At 43.5% G+C, this 21432-nt stretch overlaps 1 protein-coding gene and 2 pseudogenes across 1 annotated transcript; 2 read left to right on the top strand and 1 right to left on the bottom strand.

Annotated features, from left to right (window-relative positions):
- The first annotated feature begins 2091 nt into the window (after window positions 1-2091).
- Window positions 2092-9134, top strand: LOC106579600 (gamma-glutamylcyclotransferase-like; annotated as a pseudogene).
- Window positions 9135-9715: 581 nt separating this feature from the next.
- Window positions 9716-12554, bottom strand: LOC106579039 (uncharacterized; annotated as a pseudogene).
- Window positions 12555-13920: 1366 nt separating this feature from the next.
- Window positions 13921-15628, top strand: cg024 (CG024 protein). The gene is given in 4 exon segments (NM_001141211.2): window positions 13921-14207; window positions 14405-14556; window positions 14935-15067; window positions 15313-15628. Coding segments are annotated over 4 exon segments (648 nt in total). The 5' UTR covers window positions 13921-13991; the 3' UTR covers window positions 15460-15628.
- The last annotated feature ends 5804 nt before the right edge of the window (window positions 15629-21432 follow it).

The following is a 21432-nucleotide window of genomic DNA, read 5'->3' as shown; positions in this document are numbered from 1 at the left end:
AATCTCTATTTGTGATGTAAATGAAATGTTATAGAATGGTCCAGCCACCTTTTGTGATTTCATGTTTTTGAGAAACTAACCCCAAATAGCAAATCATCTTCATTGAGTAGTATGGGGGCCTAGAAAAAAACATGGACAAAGGCACCAAAAATGTCCACTTATGTCCTTTTAGAAATGGCAAAGATCTCAGTATAGTGTTTTAAAAAAGAAATGTAACTAGGCAAGTTAAGAACAAATTTGTATTTACAATGACAGCCTACCCTTGGCCAATTATTCACCACCCTATGGGACTCCCAATCACTGCAGGATACAATACAACCTGGATTCGAACCACGGACTGTAGTGATGCCTCTTACACTGAGATGCAGTGCCTTAGACCACTGTGCCACTCGTGAGGTCATTAGATGTTTGACACAATTTCATGTGTACATCTGGAATGTTATATTCCCGTTTGCGCAACTCAAGCCGTTTCCCTTATCCAGCTGTTCCATTGTCATTGTAACATATTGCTACAGGTAACTGCCAAAATAAAGGAAATGCCAACATAATACAGTGTTGGGCCACCAGGAGCCGTCAGAACAGCTTCAATGCACCTTGGTATAGATTCTGTAAGCGTCTGAAACTTCCTGTGTGGAAGCACTCCATGCTTTTAATATACTTTGTATCCCTCATTTACTCAAGTGTTTGGCAGTTACCTGTAGAATGGATGGAGCGGTATCGCTAGAGTGGCAACAAAATGGAATAGAAGAATGTTGCAGATACATTTCGGAATGACACAATTTCATGTGTACAACATCTAGACCTGCATCACTATACGAACTTGCTGTTTCTAAAAGGACATTTTTTTTGTGTTTTTGGAGCCTTTGTTAAAAAAAAATAATTGGGGGCCCCATTTTACACAAGGATGAGGAAGTGATTGGATGTTTGGGATAAGTTTCTCAAAAACATGTGAAATCCCAAAAAAGGTGTCTGGACCCTTCCATAACAACATAGAGATTTGGTTGTGATGTGATTAGCTGATATGTACAATACCTATCCAGGCATTGTAAGATCTGGCATGCAATAGCAATGTCGGCGCAGGGGAACACGACCAATAACACAAGGTACAATAGATAGAAATCGCTCAGCCATTTCCTGGTTGCTAAAATGTTGTCATGTTCGCCTAATTTAAGTTTGTGACAAAACAAGAAATGTGTAGAGAATCATTGTAAAATATAAACTGCTGTGAAATATATTTTCAATAACCCAAAATAGTGTATGTTAAGCTGTTTGAAGCTGCTGTACAAAACCGAAAGTAAAAAGACGCAAAAGCTAAACTTAAAGATAGGAAGCATAGAAATAGCACACATAGAACAGATATGCCGCGCATCAGACTTGCTTTCAATAGGAATTACCAACCTATAACTCACTTTTCTATGTGAATTTGGTCAGATCGCACACAAAGTTACCTACTGGACCTTGATGGACCAGCCATGCTTATGTTTAGCCTTCCATTCCCGGACCAGTAATGCTGCCTATACTTTCAATGCATTTTTCTGCAAAAGATGGGTAAATTTGGCACAAAATAAAAAAGGTTTGTAAACTGCATTTTACCCTCCACTGCACCAGTGCCCATGACATGATTTCAAAGCAAAGTTCAAATTATATTTCATTGTACATAATTGAGGTTTGCCTGTTTACCATCGGCGGTGTAAACATAAATCCATGTGCACGCAAGCAAACATGAGTGATGGATTGGCCTCTTTGTCAAAGCATCAGCTGCAACACATCACTAACTTCTCTGTCCACAAAACAGTGCTATGCAGTCTTGTTGCAGAACACTGTGAATGACATGCTGGTGTGACTGAGCTCAGGCCATAAGGCTCAGCAACCAGCAGGCTGTGTGTGTATTGTATGGCAGTGGTGGGTACAGCACAGGTTAGGCCTGTTGGATTAGCAAGAGAATGGGGAGTCAGTCAGCGGAGAGAGGGCTGGTATAAAAGATAGGGGAGCAGAGTTTAATCTCTGTGACAGTAGCGCTCATGACCTCTCCTTGCGTCTCTGCTCCGCCTCCAAGCACTCTTGCTGACTGTGGTTTCTCTCTATTCTCTCCTCCTTGTCTTCCCTTGACTCCTCCTCCTCCTCCTCATCCTGCCCTACTCCTTCTCCTCCTCTCTGTCAGCATGGATGAAAACATAGAAACCCACACCTTCCTGTACTTTGCCTACGGCAGCAACCTACTGAAGGAGAGGCTCCAGCTCAAGAACCCCTCTGCTTCCATCCACTGTGTGACCAGGCTCAAGGTACAACCTGACCTGACTATAAGGAGGACCTGGGAGGACACCTGACCTTAACCTGACCCTCTCTAGCTCTCCTTCTCTCCAGGACTACAAGCTGATATTTGGGAACTACAAGGGTCTGGCCAGTGACCGCTGGCATGGGGGTGTGGCGACCATCGAGAACAGCCCAGCGGACGAGGTGTGGGAAGTGGTATGGAGGATGAACGTGGCCGACCTCGAGTCTCTAGACAGGTGAGATACCTTTATCTAGTTCACCTAATCCTAGTTGGCACATACTGTGTCTACTGTATCCAGGCTGTATCACAACCGGCCGTGATTGGGAGTCCCATAGGACGGCGCGCAATTGGCCCAGCGTCGTCCAGGGTTTGGTCGGTGTAGGCCATCATTGTAAATAAGAATTTGTTCTTAACTGACTTGCCTAGTTAAAAAAATATATAAAAACAATACTGGGTCTGTTGTGTCATTCTGAGTGCTTCTTCATTGTGGTTGATGTGGTCTAGTTCTAACCAGTTCTAAAGTTGTTTGGTTGGGTGTATTCATATTTGTGTGTGTGCAGCCAGGAGAATGTGAGAATAGGGGCCTATACAGCCCTGTGGAGGTTAACGTGAAGACTCGGGGCCAAGAGCTCAACTGTCGCACCTACATCATGAACAGCTGTATTTACGCTCCACCATCGCCACAGTACCTCAAGGAGACACAACTCCTTTTACACTCTTTCCCCCCCCCCTCCCTCTCGCTCTCATTCTCTATCACACACTGCCTCACTTTCTCAATCTAGTTATATCTCTTTTATTCCAAATACATTTAAGAACATGGACTTGACACTGAACCCTGTAAGACATTAGGGACCTTACAAAGTGTAGAGAGGAACGTTGTTAATGAAACTGGTGCTCTCCATGGATATACAGTGGGACAATGAATAGAAATTTAGAAAGTTGTCTCTGAAAAGGTATTTACCAACAAATGCTTTTTCAAATGAATTGTAATAAAACAATATACTCTATGGTCAAATTCCTAACCAAAACAACAGCAAATCAAACAGATTACCTAAAGCATTGGAAAAAGGAATTTACACATCACTCATCACTTGTGGATGACAGTGTGGGTGACATCATCCTCTTGAATGAGTCTGTCACTCACTCACTGTGGTGGCAAAAATACCAGTGTTTTGGTGTTTTTTTCTGGCATTTGCCATTGACAGCTCCCAGATGGCTTTGTGTTGAAAAGACAATAGGGAAAGAGCAACCTAGGTCAATGAATTTTGACTATTCAATCACAGCCCCTCTCCAAAATAAAACCTCCCTCTCTGAAGCATCTGGAACGCTACATTCCAGGTTCATATTCTGGCTGTCACAAGAACACAGAGTTTGTTTTATTTTTTATTTAGTATATATCCATCAATTCATTCAGGATTTACCCAATCTCCTGCACTGTATTGGACAATGTGAACAGTTACTAAACTGTGTTTCCAGATGGTTCATTGCACATCTAAAAGCTCTAGCTAAATAATCAGTGGTCTGAGAAAAACAGCCAGTGAATGTAACAGGTGTGGAGCGTGGCTTTGTGACCACAGAAGCTTTGTGCAGTGCACTGTCGTGTGTGTACCAGACTCATACGGTTGAGCTGAGTGCATTGTTCCTCTGTTATGTGGCGTGTTCTATGTGTGGTCCGATTGGGTACAGTATTTGAGATACACACATTCTTGGGGCAGTTACTATAGCATAAGGGTAGTTACTATTGATGTTCTGGATTGTAATGGTCATTTATTTGTCGTTATATAACAGAAAATAGCGACTGTCTGATTAATATGGTTTAACTTTCGTTTAAATTATGTTTTATGTTGATTGTTAGATCTTAGATTTCCAAGATGGCGTAGCAGTCAGACATCTTTGTCCTGTCGTGTCCCTTGTAAATAACTTTTTACATCTTTTTCTTCGCATATCTTTTAAAAATATTTTCCTATACCTCAACTCCTAAATACTCTCCTGCAACCCGCCTCACCAAATGTGGCGTGGATCAGTTTTTTTTTATAAAGTATTTCTATTTACTTCGGATCTGGAATCCCTCAACTGAAGCTAGCCAGCTAACTACCTACCAGCTATCAGTCAGCAAACCATTGCTATCAGTCAGCAAACCATTGCTATCAGTCAGCAAACCATTGCTATCAGTCAGCAACCAGCCAGTCGCCCTTGCTATCAGTCAGCAAACCAGCCAGTCGCCCTGCTAGTGGTCATCAGCTAACCTTTAGCTCGGAAAGCTCTCGCCAGTTCGAACAACGTGACTCAAACCAGAGCATAACGAACTTATTATTTTATATATTTTTTTCCCCATATCCCCGGATTCCTACCGCAAACTCTGAACATTTTCATCTGGATCTTCGCAACTAGCTAACCGCAATCCCACGTGACTACTCCTGGCTAGCGTTTCCATCCCGGCGCAAGCACCAATTAGCCTGAAGCTAGCTCGGCCAGGGCTCCTGTGCTACCACCGAAGCCCACTCCTGGGCTACAAAATCCGGACCCCTTCTACTGCCGGTATGGGGCACGGAACCCCGCCGATCCTCTACGACTGGAATACCGACATAATCTGCCCGAGGATTCCAACAGGCCCCTCAGGCGCGACGTCCACTGAAGGCCCATTCTGCTAACCGGCCTGCTAGCAATCTAGAGCTACTTTGAACCCTACTAATTCCACGACTGGTCTATCAACGTCATTGCACGAAGAGTCAAAAACAGACTTACCCCCATCACGACGTCCCCCAAAGGCTAATTTGCATGCCCCGGTCTGCTAACTGCTAGCTTGCCTGCCCCGGTCTGCTAACTGCTTGCTTGCTAACCCGGTCTGCTAATTGCTAGCTTGTTTAGTCCCGACCTACTAACTGTTAGCTTGTTAGCACCGGCCTGCTAACTGTCTGAATCGCCGTGTCCCCAGTCAGCCCAACCAATCACTGGACCAATATGTTCACTTGGCTACGCATGCCTCTCTCTAATATCAATATGCCTCGTCCATTACTGTCCTGGTTAGCGATTACTGTCTTAGTTCACTGAAGAGCCTCTAGCCCTGCTCAATATGCCTTAACCAACCATGTTGTTCCACCTCCTACATATGCGATGACATCACCTGGTTAAAACGTCTCTAGAGACTCTCTCTCATCATTACTCAATGCCTAGGTTTACCTCCAATGTACTCACATCCTACCTTACCTTTGTCTGTACACTATGCCTTGAATCTATGCTATCGTGCCCAGAAACCTGCTGCTTTTACTCTCTGTTCCAAACGTGCTAGACGGCCAGTTCGTATAGCCTTTAGCCGTACCTTTATCCTACTTCTCCTCTGTTCCTCTGGTGATGTGGAGGTTAATCCAGGTCCTGCAGTGCCTAGCTCCACTCCCCAGGTGCTCTCATTTGTTGACTTCTGTAACCGTAAAAGCCTTGGTTTCATGCATGTTAACATTAGAAGCCTACTCCCTAAGTTTGTTTTACTCACTGCTTTAGCACACTCTGCCAACCCGGATGTCTTAGCCGTGTCTGAACCCTGGCTTAGGAAAACCACCAAAAACTCTGAAATCTCCATCGCTAACTATAACATTTTCCGCCAAGATAGAACTGCCAAAGGGGGCGGTGTTGCAATCTACTGTAGAGATAGCCTACAGAACTCTGTATTACTATCCAAGTCTGTACTCAAAAATGTTTTGCTTCTACTTCTAAAAATTCACCTTTCCAGAAACAAGTCTCTCACTGTTGCCGCTTGCTATAGACCTCCCTCTGCCCCCAGCTGTGCCCTCGATACCATATGTGAATTGATTGCCCCCCATCTATCTTCTGAGCTACAAGGTTACCTAAACTGGGACATGCTGAACACCCCGGCCATCCTACAATCTAAGCTTGATGCCCTCAATCTCACACAAATTATCAATGAACCTACCAGGTACAACCCCAAATCCGTAAACACGGGCACCCTCATAGATGTCATCCTAACTAACACACCCTCCAAATAGACCTTTGCTGTTTTCAATCAAGATCTCAGCGATCACTGCCTCATTGCCTGCATCCGTAATGGGTCAGGGACCAAACGACCACCCCTCATCACTGTCAAACGCTCCCTAAAACACTTCTACGAGCAGGCCTTTCTAATCGACCTGGCCGGGGTATCCTGAAATGACATTGACCTTATCCCGTCAGTAGACGATGCCTGGCTATTCTTTAAAAGTGCCTTCCTCACCATCGGATATAAGCATGCCCCACTCAAATGTAGAACTAGGAATAGATATAGTCCTTGGTTCACTCCAGACCTGTCTGCCCTTGACCAGCACAAAAACATCCTGTGGCGTTCTGCATTAGCATCGAATAGCCCCCGTGATATGCAACTTTTCAGGGAAGTTAGGAACAAATATACACAGGCAGTTAGAAAAGCTAAGGCTAGCTTTTTCAAACAGAAATTTGCATCCTGTAGTACTAACTCAAAAATGTTCTGGGACACTAAAGTCCATGGAGAATAAGAGCACCTCCTCCCAGCTGCCCACTGCTCTGAGGCTAGGAAACACTGTTACCACCGATAAATCCACTATAATTGAGAATTTCAATAAGCATTTCTCTATGGCTGGCCATGCTTTCCACCTGGCTACCCCTACCCCGGTCAACTGCCTGGCACCCTCCACAGCAACCCGCCAAAGCCCCCACCATTTCTCCTTCACCAAAATCCAGATAGCTGATGTTCTGAAAGAGCTGCAAAATCTGGACCCATACAAATCAGCCGGGCTAGACAATCTGGACCCTCTCTTTCTAAAATGATCTGCCGAAATTGTTGCAACCCCTATTACTAGCCTGTTCAACCTCTCTTTCGTATCGTCTGAGATTCCCAAAGATTGGAAAGCTGCCATGGTCATCCCCCTCTTCAAAGGGGGTGACACTCTAGACCCAAACTGCTACAGACCTATATCTATCCTACCCTGTCTTTCTAAGGTCTTCGAAAGCCAAGTTAACAAACAGATTACCGACCATTTCGAATCCCACCGTACCTTCTCCGCTATGCAATCTGGTTTCAGAGCTGGTCATGGGTGCACCTCAGCCACGCTCAAGGTCCTAAACGACATCATAACCGCCATTGATAAGAGACATTACTGTGCAGCCGTATTGATCGACCTGGCCAAGGCTTTCAACTCTGTCAATCACCACATTCTTATTGGCAGACTCGACAGCCTTAGTTTCTCAAATGATTGCCTCGCCTGGTTTACCAACTACTTCTTTGATGGAGTTCAGTGTGTCAAATCGGAGGGCCTGTTGTCCGGACCTCTGGCAGTCTCTATGGGGGTGCCACAGGGTTCAATTCTCGGGCCGACTCTCTTCTCTGTATACATCAATGATGTTGCTCTTGCTGCTGGTGATTCTCTGATCCACCTCTATGTAGACGACACCACTCTGTATACTTCTGGCCCCTCTTTGGACACTGTGTTAACTAACCTCCAGATGAGCTTCAATGCCATACAACTCTCCTTCTGTGGCCTCCAACTGCTCTTAAACGTAGGTAAAACCAAATGCATGCTATTCAATCGATTACTGCCCGCACCTGCTCGCCCGTCCAGCATCACTACTCTGGACGGCTCTGATTTAGAATACGTGGACAACTACAAATACCTGGGTGTATGGTTAGACTGTAAACTCTCCTTCCAGACTCACATTAAGCATCTCCAATCCAAAATTAAACCTAGAATTGGCTTCCTATATCGCAACAAAGCATCCTTCACTCATTCTGCCAAACACACCCTCGTAAAACTGACCATCCTACCGATCCTCGACTTCCGTGATGCCATCTATAAAATAGCCTCCAACACTCTACTCAACAAACTGGATGCAGTCTATCACAGTGCCATCCGTTTTGTCACCAAAGCCCCATACACTACCCACCATTGCGACCTGTACACTCTCGTTGGTTGGCCCTCGCTTCATACTCGTCGCCAAACCCACTGGCTACAGGTTATCTACAAGTCTCTGCTAGGTAAAGCCCCGCCTTATCTCAGCTCACTGGTCACCATAGCAACACCCACTCGTAGCATGCGCTCCAGCAGGTATATCTCATTGGTCACCCCCAAAGCCAATTCCTCCTTTGGCCGCCTTTCCTTCCAGTTCTCTGCTGCCAATGACTGGAACGAACTGCAAAAATCTCTGAAGCTGGAGGCTCATATCTCCCTCACAAGCTTTAAGCACCAGCTGTCAGAGCAGCTCACAGATCACTGCACCTGTACTTAGCCCATCTGTAAACAGCCCATCTATCTACCTACCTCATCCCCATACTGTATTTATTTATCTTGCTCCTTTGAACCCCAGTATCTCTACTTGCACATTCATCTTCTGCACATCTACCATTCCAGTGTTTAATTGCTATATTGTAATTACTTCGCCACCATGACCTATTTATTGTCTTAACTTACCTCATTTGCACTCACTGTATATAGACTAGACTTTTTGTTTTCTTTTGTTCTACTGTATTATTGACTGTATGTTTTGTTTATTCCATGTGTAACTCTATGTGTCGAGTTGCTATGCTTTATCTTGGCTAGGTCGCAGTTGCAAATGAGAACATGTTCTCAACTAGCCAACCTGGTTAACTAAAGGTGAAAAAAATAAATAATGTTCTCTGGTTGCCCCAGGTGATTTTAATGGGGGCGGAGTAGAATGGCTTGCCGAAGAACTACCAGAAGAAGATGAAGGCCATCTAGACCAACAACTATGAGGGCCCACTGCCTGTCATGGCTGAGCTGGAGCGGATTATGAAAAGCGACAAGGAGAGAGCCAACCACCGATCTAACGCTTAACAACAGCTTGAACAAACTGCCATGTTTAGGAACTCAACTCCTGGTAGGAGAATATAAGTTTGCTTCAACATCTTCCATTGTCCTACTAAGAGTTGCTGAATATCTTCTCATCTCCAGTTTGCTCCACTGTTCATGCACCTTGGTTTGAAAGCAAGGTAGCGACAGCATTTATTTTTCTCCAGGAACTCAAACCTGCCTAGATAGAGAACTGTGTTCACTAACCCACTGGTTAGAGAAACCCTCAACATTACATCTATAAGTCCTCTTCAGGAATAGGTATATACTGACAAATAACAATGATGATGATGACACCACCAGCATGAAGAGGAGCTGGCCCACCGAAGTGCTGAGGAACAGGACTAAGCCCACATCCAGGGAACAGTTGGCTGCTGAGTACCTGAGATGGATGGCGCAATGATAGAAACAAAGACATGCCTTGACACTTAGAATACTCATATTATGGACACCATCAATAGAGAAAGCTTTCAAAACAGGTCGTGGCTAAACATCCAGGCCTAGATGGCAAGTCCAAATGCTAAACGGCCATGCTGGTGTTCTATGCGTGTGTTGCCTATATGGTTGTACAATAAATGGTATGCTCCTCATTATCAGTACATCTTTCTTCTTACCTGGCAAAGTTCTGGATTCCATTCTCGTTTTTACATGTTACGTCTGCTTCCCCAGGGTGATAAAATACGACCTGGACATGTGGCTGTCTTTCAGCCCAGGCGACCAGCCAGGTGTTGTCACAGCTGCAGTCCAGGAGAACATGGTAGAGTAGTAGGTACCTCGGGTTGGTCAGCAGCTCTGGGAAGCTCTCCAACACACTGAACTCCTCTGGGATGTGGACTGACATCTGCCTGAGGAGAAGGCAGAAAACAGTTCACTCTAACGGCCCAATTGGAGGCCAGCTTGTAGATGCTGCTAGCCAATCAAACACAGAATCATTTGTAGTTGTAGCTCGTAGTGCCGGAGTCTTGTCTAGTGGTGGCAAATCCAGACCACACATGGTCCCTTGTGGCATCCCACTGGGCAAAAACTGGTTGACTCAAAGTTGTATCCAAAGTTGTAAAACTGATTGGATTTGCAAAAAGTCATCAACGTAAGGGCATTTCGTATTTTCACCCAACTTTTAACTTCAATCCAATGACATGGTGACATATGTTGTTGACTTCACGTTGAATTCACAGTTAGTTGACAACTAAATATAAATCAAAACTAGACATTGAACTGACATCTGTGCTCAGTGGGATGGGTTCAAACTGCGCCTGCCTTCATATGGGTGGGTGTTTCTATTATCTACCTGAGGGAATGCAGGTCTCTGCTCATCTCCTCCTCCAGACTGAGGATCCTGCAGGTGACCAGGTTCAGGGTCTTCAGCTTGGTGAGGTTGTGGAACATAGTGGCCAGCCCTGGCTGCCGGTAGAGTTCCACTCCCATTAGCGTCAGATACCTACAGTTGGATTATAATCAGTTACCTTGTGAGTGCACTTTTGCAATAATCTGTCATACTTCTTATTCTTTAGACCACTACTGCTCTTAAACCCCATTCATACTTAAAAAAATGCAGGCAGGCCAGACTTGGTTGGCTTGCATACAGTACAGCTTTTAATCTAATTTACAGTATACTTTTGAAACTATACAGCTGTTTGTCCTCAGCTCTACAAGTGTGTTCAGGTCAGTCATGTCCACAAATGTGTCTGACAGCACAGAATTGAAGCCAAAGTACTATAGAGTGGTGAAGTATCTTGCGGCAAAATGAGACCCACACAGGAGGCGTTCTCTTATGGCTATGAGGCTGACGACGGACTGGAAAAACGGTCTCCAGCAGTCCTGGAAGAATAAAGTTGTGGCACTGAGCTGAAGAGAAATCCCTGGTTTTGGGGTGCTGTTGCAGCCGATGATGATGTTGAGGGTGTACCACATGGAAGAAATGTTAATGTGCATTAACCCTTGAGGGAAAACACCAAATATGTGTGTCAGATTCGCATTCACGCTACTCTCCAACTCACTAGGCAAGGGTGAAAGTCCCCTAAACATACATGCTTCAGCAAAGTGAGGTGGATGAAGGCAAATGCTTCAATCGTTTCAAGTGGGTTTAGTTCCAGAATTAGGGTCTCCAAGCCATGCAGGCCAAAGAAACTGTTATTTGAGAGATCTTGTTATTCCGTAGGTCTAGGAAACTCAATTTGCCTAGTTCCTTAAATGTAAAGTCTGCAACAGTGGTAATCTGATTTCCTAACAAAATCATCTGTTCCAGATTCTTCAAGCAACCAAACTGCTCTGAGGTGATGTTTGTGATGTGAAAGCTAAACAGACACGTTTTTTTCAGCCACAGAACGGGACCCTTTTGGGTGTCACAAAGCATACTGATTTCAACTTCCCCTAGAGTGCGTAAGGAAAACACCCAAATCAACGAGATTCTTCAAATAATGGATCAAACTCAAGTTAATTGCATCATGTTCATAATAATAGAAATGAATTCTCTTTATCCCCTGGCAGTTTCTCACAGCAGATGTGGTGATGTTCCAGAATTCATAATTTCTTATATTAATTTCTGTGTTTGAGAGTTTGAATACTGTTTCACAAACTGACTCAAAGGAAATGCATTTGTTGTAAAAATCAAACACCTGTAGTCTTCTGATGCCAGACTGCAGAAGCTGTGTCTGTGGCTCATCAACTATGGACACAGAGAGATCTGTGATGTTTTCAAAGCATTTGAATGCACCTTTTTCTAAGTGATGAGCATTAGGGAATGAAAATCTCACCTCTTGAAGATAATAGAAATGAGGAAGCTCAAGAACAGCTCCTTTGGTGTCAGAGCAGTTTGGTGGTCTCAAAGTGACTATCTCCTCTGACTTAAATGTCAGGCTTGTTATTGACTGTGACATATTAACTATCCTGCATAGCAAATCAGATAGCTCCTGTGTACAACATCTGTTGACTGTGAGTTTCTTCAAAAGGGGGATCCCTCCAAATACGTCCAGTGCCATCACAGAAAGCATGCGATCCTCAATAGAAAGTTCCTACAGATTAGTCAGGTACCTGAAAGTGTTGGATAGAAGCGATGCATTGTTGCACTGTATCATCCCCTTACAGTTCAGAGAGAGTGTCTTTACACTGGGCAGTCCCTTGAAGGTGCCAAGGAGAATTGTGGGTAGAAAGCCCTCTAGGTGAAGTCTCTCAAGAGCATAAAATCGAGAGAGAGCGACAGATTGCATTACGTATCCACTCATGATCTCGAGACAGAGGGTCTGGTAGTTTGACGGAACAACAGAGAGGTTGACTTTGAGGTCATATATATCCCAGCACCTGGCAGTGAAGCCGATCATGCTTGGGCAGTTAACGTGAATGTACACCCAGTAATACACTTTCTCATAGAGGATGCATTTGTTACTCAGCCAACCCCAGGAACCAAAGATCCAAAATGCAAATAGTCCCAACTGAACACAGACCAGGCTCATATTTCTTGTGAAGTAACTCAGAGACACTGGTCAGTTAGAATGACTTGATGCTTGTGCTGCAGTTTGAGTATATATGACTATCTGTGCAATCTTTTTTTTGGTCTGTTTTCTTACTGGCTTTGACAGAAAGAAAGAGGCTGTTGTACACAGATAAGTTTGTTGTTGCTCACCTCTTTCTAACTCCCCTTTCCACAAAATAATGCATACACTAAATGTATTGCGCAAATGACATAAACAATTATTGTATCGGTGGAATATAACTTTAGAATCCTTTTTGAAGTGAAACATGTATAGTATTGGAAAATATAGAAGTTATTTAACATAAACCTAATCTCCTAATCTTACTTCTTAACTTTAATCTTAACTACAATTCCTGAATGCTTCTATTGAGAAAGGATTTACAGGGGGATGTTGCTACGGATGTGAATATTAGCCCAACAACACTGCAAAAAAGTCTGGTTTCGACATTGGTAGAAAAAGTACCCAATTGTCATACTTGAGTAAAAGTAAAGATACCTTAATAGAAAATGACTAAAATAAGTGAAAGTCACCTAGTAAAATACTACTTGAGTAAATGTCTAAAAGTATTCAGTTTTAAATACACTTAAGTATCGAAAGTAAATGTACAGTTGAAGTCGGAAGATTACATACACTTAGGTTGGAGACATTAAAACTCGTTTTTCAACCACTCCACAAATTTCTTGTTAACAAACTATAGTTTTGGCAAGTTGGTTAGGACATCTACTTTGTGAATGACACAAGTAATTTTTCCAACAATTGTAATACTCAGATGGGCACACTCCAACATAATTTACAAACAAAGCATTTGTGTTTAGTGAGTCCACCAGATCAGATGCAGTAGGGATGACCAGGGATTTTCTCTTTAAGTTTGTTGGACCATTTTCCTGTCCTGCTAAATATTCCAAATGTAACAAATACTTTTGGGTGTCAGAGAATGGAGTCAAAAGTACATTATTTTCTTTAGGGATGTAGTGGAGTAAAACTAAAAGTTGTCAAAAATATAATTAGTAAAGTACAGATACCCCAAAAAAACTACTTAAGTAGTACTTTAAAGTATTTTTACTTAAGTACTTTACACCACTGGGTTTCAAGTGGCACTATTAACACTAGTTTAAATTGCATTAATTTATTATAAAAATCCCTCTCTCATTTCACCCAGAATGGATACTATGTTTTGTTATGATAACTGAAGCATGCTAGAAATGTAATGAAAAGAAGGATAATCTTATCAACTAAAGGGGACAGGGAGTTCTGTCTGTTAGTCTGTTCATGCATGCCCCTCGTTTAGCGCTCAGCCAATCAGCGCGCCGTCACACTGAGGTACAGTAGGGGAGCCCATTCTCTAGAGACAGCAAGTAATAAAAATACAACATTTTCAACTGGTTAACATACTCACCATCACAAAGCGGATAGGCCATGTCATACCTTACTTACACGATTTTACTTGCACTGTTCCATCAACAAATTGCGTCAAAAGCGGTTCCTGCCACCGCTGAAAATAATGGAACAAGTGTTTCAAACACATCTGTGTCCGACTACTTTATGTATTTCGCTTATGGCAGTAATCTGTTGAAGGAAAGACTGCAGCTGAAGAATCCATCCGCGGTTTTTGTTACAACGGGCAATTTGAAGGTAGGCTTCAGTGCGTATGTTTTGTTGAGAAGTTGGAACCAAGCATTGTAGGTTGGCACCGGAGTTTTCATTTGCCATGATACGTGTGCAAGCTGTTAATTAAGCTGTTAGCAGTGCTTTAACATATACTTGTGATTAGGCTACGTACATGTGATTATGAAGTTACGGTGTATGCTTTTGAATATTCTACTTGACAGGATCATGTGATTAAATTTGGATACTGGAAGAAAGAGTTCAACAACAACAACTCTTGGCATGGTGGTGTTGCAACTATAGAAGAGTCCAAGGGAGATGTGGTCTGGGGAGTGGTCTGGAAGATGGACAAGGACAACCTCATCAGTTTAGACAAGTGGGTGGCTCATTTACGGTGTTATAGGCCTATCACTATGGGGTGCGGTTTGTGAAGTTTAACAGCCCTGAATAGGAACTGTTGCTGAGATGATGTCTTAGGACCTATAGTGGGATATTCCAAATGTACATATTTGCCCAGAAGGCTGAATCCATAGACATAAGCCCCTGGTTACCCTAGTTCTCTTCCCTCAAGCAGGTCCTAATAAAATTCTGGTTCCAGTGGAAAAAGTGGTACAACTGATGTCTATGGCATTTTATATGTAACATTCTGGATTGTTTTACAGACTGTAGAGAATGGCATGAATTTTTAACTTCAATCAACAGTATCTCCAAAGGATTAACAACTTCTAACTGCCCTTAACTGTGTGTTCTCCAGGCAGGAAGGAGTGGGAATAGGATTCTACAGTCCACTAGACGTTACCATTAACACGGATGAGGGAGAGGTCCTCTGCCGAACCTACCAGATGAACAACTTCACAGTTCACAAGACCTCGCCTCCATACAAACAGGTACGCTATATGTCTCTTTCTTTTGCTATAAAGCAGCCTAATCATACACAAATAATGATTGTTTTGATAGCCAGTTTGAAGGATGCCTCCATTGGCCATATCCAAATGCATGAACAATGACTACAGGTGTAAAAAGTGTTTTATATTTAATGGCAAAATGTCGAAACCCAATACAGAAGTAGAATGATTTATGCAAATACCCATGGGTCGTGTTATTAACAAAAGCAACTAACTTTGTCCTACAGGTTGTTTGTCTTGGAGCAAAACAAAACGGCTTACCTCTGGATTACATTAAGAAGCTGGAGGCAGTGGAAACCAACGGCTACAGCGGTCCGTCCATTTTAGATGACATCACCATGTTGACACCTGCTGATAAAGGAAAAAGCTTGTAGATGGTACCAGAGGAAAGAAGATGAAAGAGAAATCACTTAATGTAACAACCTTAGAGGGAAATTGACATAAGACTCAGTTGTCTAAGTTCAAATGTCCCCATTGTACACTTGAGTAACAATCAGCTTAAGTAAAAATGCATTAGAGTAAATAAAAAAAAAATGAAGTGGCACACTGGTATATATTCCCAAATGTTCCTTGTAAAATGTGAGCCAGTCATTTTAGATGTGATGCTAAATGAATGACAATGTCTGGCATAGCATTTTGTTTCACCAAAGTTTCTCTATTTTGCTTGGGAAGTGTGACACACAGACACACACACACACATACTTGATTGATTGGGTACAATGTCAGGGCTGGTTCCCAACATACAGTGCATTCAGAAAGTATTCAGACCCCTTGACATTTTCCTCATTTTGTTACGTTACAGCCTTATTCTAAAATTGATGATAGTTTCTTCCCCCCTCATCAATCTACACACAATACCCCATAATTACAAAGCAAAAAAGGTTTAGAATTTTTGCCAAATGTAAAAAATTAAATGAAATATCACATTTACATAAGTATTCAGACTCAGTACATTTTTTATACATTTGAAAAGACATCAAATCTGTTTTTGCTTTGTCATTATGGGGTATTGTGTGTAGATTGATTTTGGATTTTTTTAAAATCCATTTTAGAATAAGGCTGTAACATAACAAAATGTGAAAAAAGTCAAGGGTTCTGAATACTTTCCAAATGCACTGTATTCAGCCCCTTTGTTATGGCAAGCCCAAATAAGTTCACGATTAAAAATCTGCTCAACAAGTCACATAAATTGCATGGACTGACTGACTCTGTACCCCACATACAGATAATTGTAAGGTCCCTTAGTCGAGCAGTGATATTTTTCAAACAGATTCAACCACAAAGACCAGGTAGGTTTTCTAATGCCTGGAAAAGAAGGGCACCTAGACATTGAGTATCCCTTTGAGCATGGTTACATTATTAATGACACTTTGGATGGTGTATCAATACACCCAGTCACTACAAAGAAACAGGCGTCCTCCCTAACTCAGGTGCCAGAGAGGAAGGAAACTGCTCAGTGATTTCACCATGAGGCCAATGGTGACTTTAAAACAGTTACAGAGTTTAATGGCTATGATAGGAGAACACTGAGGATGGATCAACAACACTGCAGTTACTCCACAATACTAACCTAAAAGATAGTAAAAAGAAGTTAGCCTTTACAGAATAAAAAAATATTCCAAAACATGCATCATGTTTTGCAACAAGGCACTAAAGTAATACTGCAAAAAATGTGGGAAAGCATTTAACTTTTTTTCCTGAATACAATGTGTTTGGTTTGGGGAAAATACAATACAACACATTACTGAGTACCACTTTCCATATTTTCAAGAATAGTGGTGGCTGCATCATGTTATGGGTATGCTTGTAATCGTTAAGGACTGGGGATTTTTTCAGGACACAAAAATTAATGGAATGGAGCTAAGCACAGGCAAAATTCTAGAGGAAAACTGGGTTCAGTCAGCTTTCCACCAGACACTGAGATGAATTCACCTTTCAGCAGGACAATAACGTAAAACACAAGGCCAAATCTACACTGGAGTTACTTACCAAGAAGACAGTGAATGTTCCTGAGTGGCCGAGTTACAGTTTTGACTTAAATCTACTTGAAAATCTAGCTTGAAGAATTTTGAAAAGGGTAAATGGGTAAATGTTGGACAATTCAGGTGTGGAAAGTTCTTAGAGACTTACCCAGAAAGCCAGCAGCTTAATCGCTGCCAAAGGTTCTTCTACAAAAAATTGACATGTCTTCACTTTGTCATTATGGGGTATTGTGTGTAGATGGGTGTATCACGACTCAGGATATAACCCAGATGCAGACACTGGAGGCGGATAGTACAGTTTTCAGATTATTTATTAGAAACACGGGGCAGGTTGAGGGCAGGCAGAGGTTCGTAATCAGGTCAAGGTCAGGCAGGTACAGGACGGCAGGCAGGCTCGGGGTCAGGGCAGGCAGAGGTTCGTAATCAGGTCAGAGTCAGGCAGGCACAGGACAGTAGGCAGGCTCGGGGTCAGGGCAGGCAGAATTGTCAGAACTGGGAAGAACTAGGAAACAGAACTAGAGCAACAGGAATGCGGGAAAGAATGCTGGTAAGACCTGACAAGACAAACTGGCATCAGACAAACAGAGAACACAGGTATAAATACACAGAGGATAATGGGAAGATGAGCGACTCCTGCAGGGGGGTGGAAACAAGCACAAAGACGGTTGAAACAGATCAGGGTGAGAAAAAGAAATATTTAATCCATTTTGAATTCAGGCTGTAACACAACAAAATGTGAAATAAATCAAGGGGTATGAAGGCACCATACATCAAACATTAATGCCACAGGTCGGAAGTCTACAACAGCTCAATACAATGGAGGTGCCGAAGAGGATATTCTTTTCGGTTGCTTGTAAATGTTATTTAGATATTTTTAGGAAATGCATACCGGCCGTAATGGGAGAAAATGGATATAGTTGCTCAGCGAAACTCCAAATTTAGTGAGTAACTGTCACGTCCTGACCAGTATAAGGGTTATTTGTTATTGTAGTTTGGTCAGGACGTGGCAGAGGGTATTTTGTTTATGTGGTTCGGGGTGGTGTTTTATGTAGTAGGGTGTTTGATTTATTATTTCCGGGTTTTTGCGGTTATGTTCTAGGTTTGTATTTCTATGTGGTCTCTAGTATTTTGTATTTCTATGTCTAGTTTATTGGGGTTGGACTCTCAATTGGAGGCAGGTGTTTTCTAGTTGCCTCTGATTGAGAGTCCTATATATGGGTATGTGTTTGGTTAAGTGTTTGTGGGAGATTGTTTCTTGTTTTGCATGTGTGAGCATGACAAGACTGTTTTGTTGTTTGTGCGTTTTTCCGTTTTTGGTGTTCACTTTATTTTAAAATAAAATACAAGATGAGCATCCACATTCCTGCTGCGTTTTGGTCCTCCATTCCCGACGACAAACATTACAGAATCTCCCACCACAAAAAGACCAAGCAGAGTAAGGAGCAAAGGGAATTTGATATGGACTGGCGGGAGAAATGGACCTGGGAGGAAATTCTGGACGGGGCTGGACCTTGGCACCAGGCTGGGGAATACCGTCGCCCACGGGAGAAAATCGAGGCAGCCAAGGCGGAGAGGCGGAGGTACGAGGCCTTGTACACGCTGAGGGAGAAGCACGAGAGACACCCTCAATAATTGTTTTGGGGGGGGCACACGGGTAGTTTGGCTGGGCCAAGGATGAGCCATAAGCCAGCTACCCGTGTTTATATGGAGGACCGTATGGAGTGGAGGGCGCCGAGTTTTGAAGAAGTGCGTACGATCTCGCCCATACGCACGCACAGTCCAGTACGAGTTATTCCAGCCCCTCGCAGATGCCGTGCTAGAGTGGGCATCCAGCCTGGTAGGAGGATGCCTGCGCAGCGCGTCTGGTCATCGGTGCGCCTCCTAGGACCAGGCTACCCTACGCCCGCTCTACGCACGGCAACCATCAGGCCCCTGCACAGCCCAGTTCGCCCTGTACTAGCACCCCGCTCGTACAGGGCTACTAGTTCCATCCAGCCAGGACGGGTTGTGCAGGAGGTGCGATCAAAACCGCCTGTGCGCCTCCATGGCCCAGTGTTTCCAGTTCCTGCCTCTCGTGCTGACCCGGAAGTGCGAAACCCCAGTCTGGCACGTCCAGTACCAGCACCACGCATCAAGCTTCCAATGAGTCAGTCCAGTCCAGTACAGCCTGTTCCCGCTCCCCGCACTAGCCCTGAGGTACGTGTTCCCAGGCTGATACCTCCAGTACCAGCACCACGCATCAGGCTTCCAGTGCGTCAGCCCAGTCTCGAGAGTTCGGCAATAGTGTGCAGTCCAGAGTATCCGGCAATAGTGTGCAGTCCAGAGTATCCGGCACCAGTGTGCGGTCCAGAGTATCCGGCACCAGTGTGCGGTCCAGAGTATCCGGCACCAGTGTGCGGTCCAGAGTATCCGGCAGTAGTGTCTAGTCCGGAACCGAGGGAGACTGCCTGCGACCCGGAACCGAGGGAGTCTGCCTGCGACCCGGAACCGAGGGAGTCTGCCTGCGACCCGGAACCGAGGGAGTCTGCCTGCGACCCGGAACCGAGGGAGTCTGCCTGCGACCCGGAACCGAGGGAGTCAGTGGACGATCCGGAACTAAAAATGATTAACTATGTATTTAATGAGTCTGCCTACAGTGTGGAAAGAAAGAGGTCTGCCTACGATCCGGAACAAGGGGAGTCTGCCTACGGCCTGAAACGAATCAAGTCTGTCTGCATTCTGGAGGACAGTAGGCCGGAGCTAGAACCACCTCCTGTATAGGTGGGTTGGGGAGGGGGGGTGTAGCACAAGTGCCGTCGGTGACGGCAGCCACCCTCCCTTCCCTCCCTTTAGTTTAGGGGGATTTTTTTGTTGTTGTTTTTTTTAAAATTATTATTTATGAGGTGCATCCGGGGTCTGCACCTTTGGGGGGGGGGGGGTACTGTCACGTCTTGACCAGTATAAGGGTTATTTGTTATTGTAGTTTGGTCAGGACGTGCCAGAGGGTATTTTGTTTATGTGGTTCGGGGTGGTGTTTTATGTAGTAGGGTGTTTGATTTATTATTTCTGGGTTTTTGGGGTTATGTTCTAGGTTTGTATTTCTATGTGGTCTCTAGTCTTTTGTATTTCTATGTCTAGTTTATTGGGGTTGGACTCTCAATTGGAGGCAGGTGTTTTCTAGTTGCCTCTGATTGAGAGTCCTATATATGGGTATGTGTTTGGTTAAGTGTTTGTGGGAGATTGTTTCTTGTTTTGCATGTGTGAGCCTGACAAGACTGTTTTGTTCATGCGTTTTTCCGTTTTTGGTGTTCACTTTATTTTAAAATAAAATACAAGATGAGCATCCACATTCCTGCTGCGTTTTGGTCCTCCATTCCCGACGCCAACCGTTACAGTAACAAAAGTATGGCGAATGGGAGTTTGAATCAGAGCTTCCTGTGAGTTAGGGAGGTCTCTAATGCACAGATACTGGGGCAGGCCGAATACCGACCGGAACACAGGGCATGTGCCAAGGGGTCCTGACCTCCAGGGGGCTCACATTGATTTTGTTCGTCATTCTCACTCAGATATCATTAACATGGCATAAGTCATTATAAAATGTGTAGAATTGCAGGAAATTAGCTTTAAAACTGCAAACATTTCTCTCCACCCCATGGCAAAATGAGTAGAATTAGAGGAAATTAGCTTTAAAAATGAACTTTAAAGGGGTCCACACAGAATATGCAAACTGTGCCGACAGTGTGTCGCCATGTCATTTTTCGTCACAAAAGGGGCGGCTCCTTGTAGTGCGCTCCGACATTCAACATATACTCCCATGCCACATAAAAAAATTGTAATCATCCCTTCCGTAGCCGTGGAGGTAGTGTTGTGTAGGCAATGAAGCTTGCCTGGTTCATTGATCTTATATATAGACTATTAATAGGCTATGCATCAAAGTAGCCTATTTTGCATTGATAAGCAAATATATTCTCAGTGACTGTTCAAACAATAAACCTTATTTGAATTCCCCCCAAAATGTATTTTGTTTAGAAGTAATAACTACTGATTCCAGGCTACTGGTAAAAACAGCTATGAGATACAGTATGTGCTTTTTTCTCCATAACCAAAACATGTGGTTCTATTTTTAGCTGATATGGGAATGAATACACAAGCAGCATTTCAAACTGGGATAATGTTTTAGGTTACCCTGGCAAATATAAGAACATTTTTCCGGATATATTTTGTTATTATCCTTTCTAGGGTATGTGGGACGAAATCGTCCCACTTACTCAACAGCCAGTGGAATCCCGTGGCGCGATATTCAAATACCTTAGAAATGCTATTACCTCAATTTCTCAAACATATGACTATTTTACACCATTTTAAAGACAAGACTCTCGTTAATCT

Source organism: Salmo salar, chromosome 02 (assembly GCF_965601325.2).
Source record: "Salmo salar chromosome 02, fSalSal1, whole genome shotgun sequence".
Classification (NCBI taxonomy): Eukaryota; Metazoa; Chordata; class Actinopteri; order Salmoniformes; family Salmonidae; genus Salmo; species Salmo salar.
Note: the sequence above shows the minus strand (reverse complement) of the source record. Positions and strands in the feature narration are given on the sequence as shown.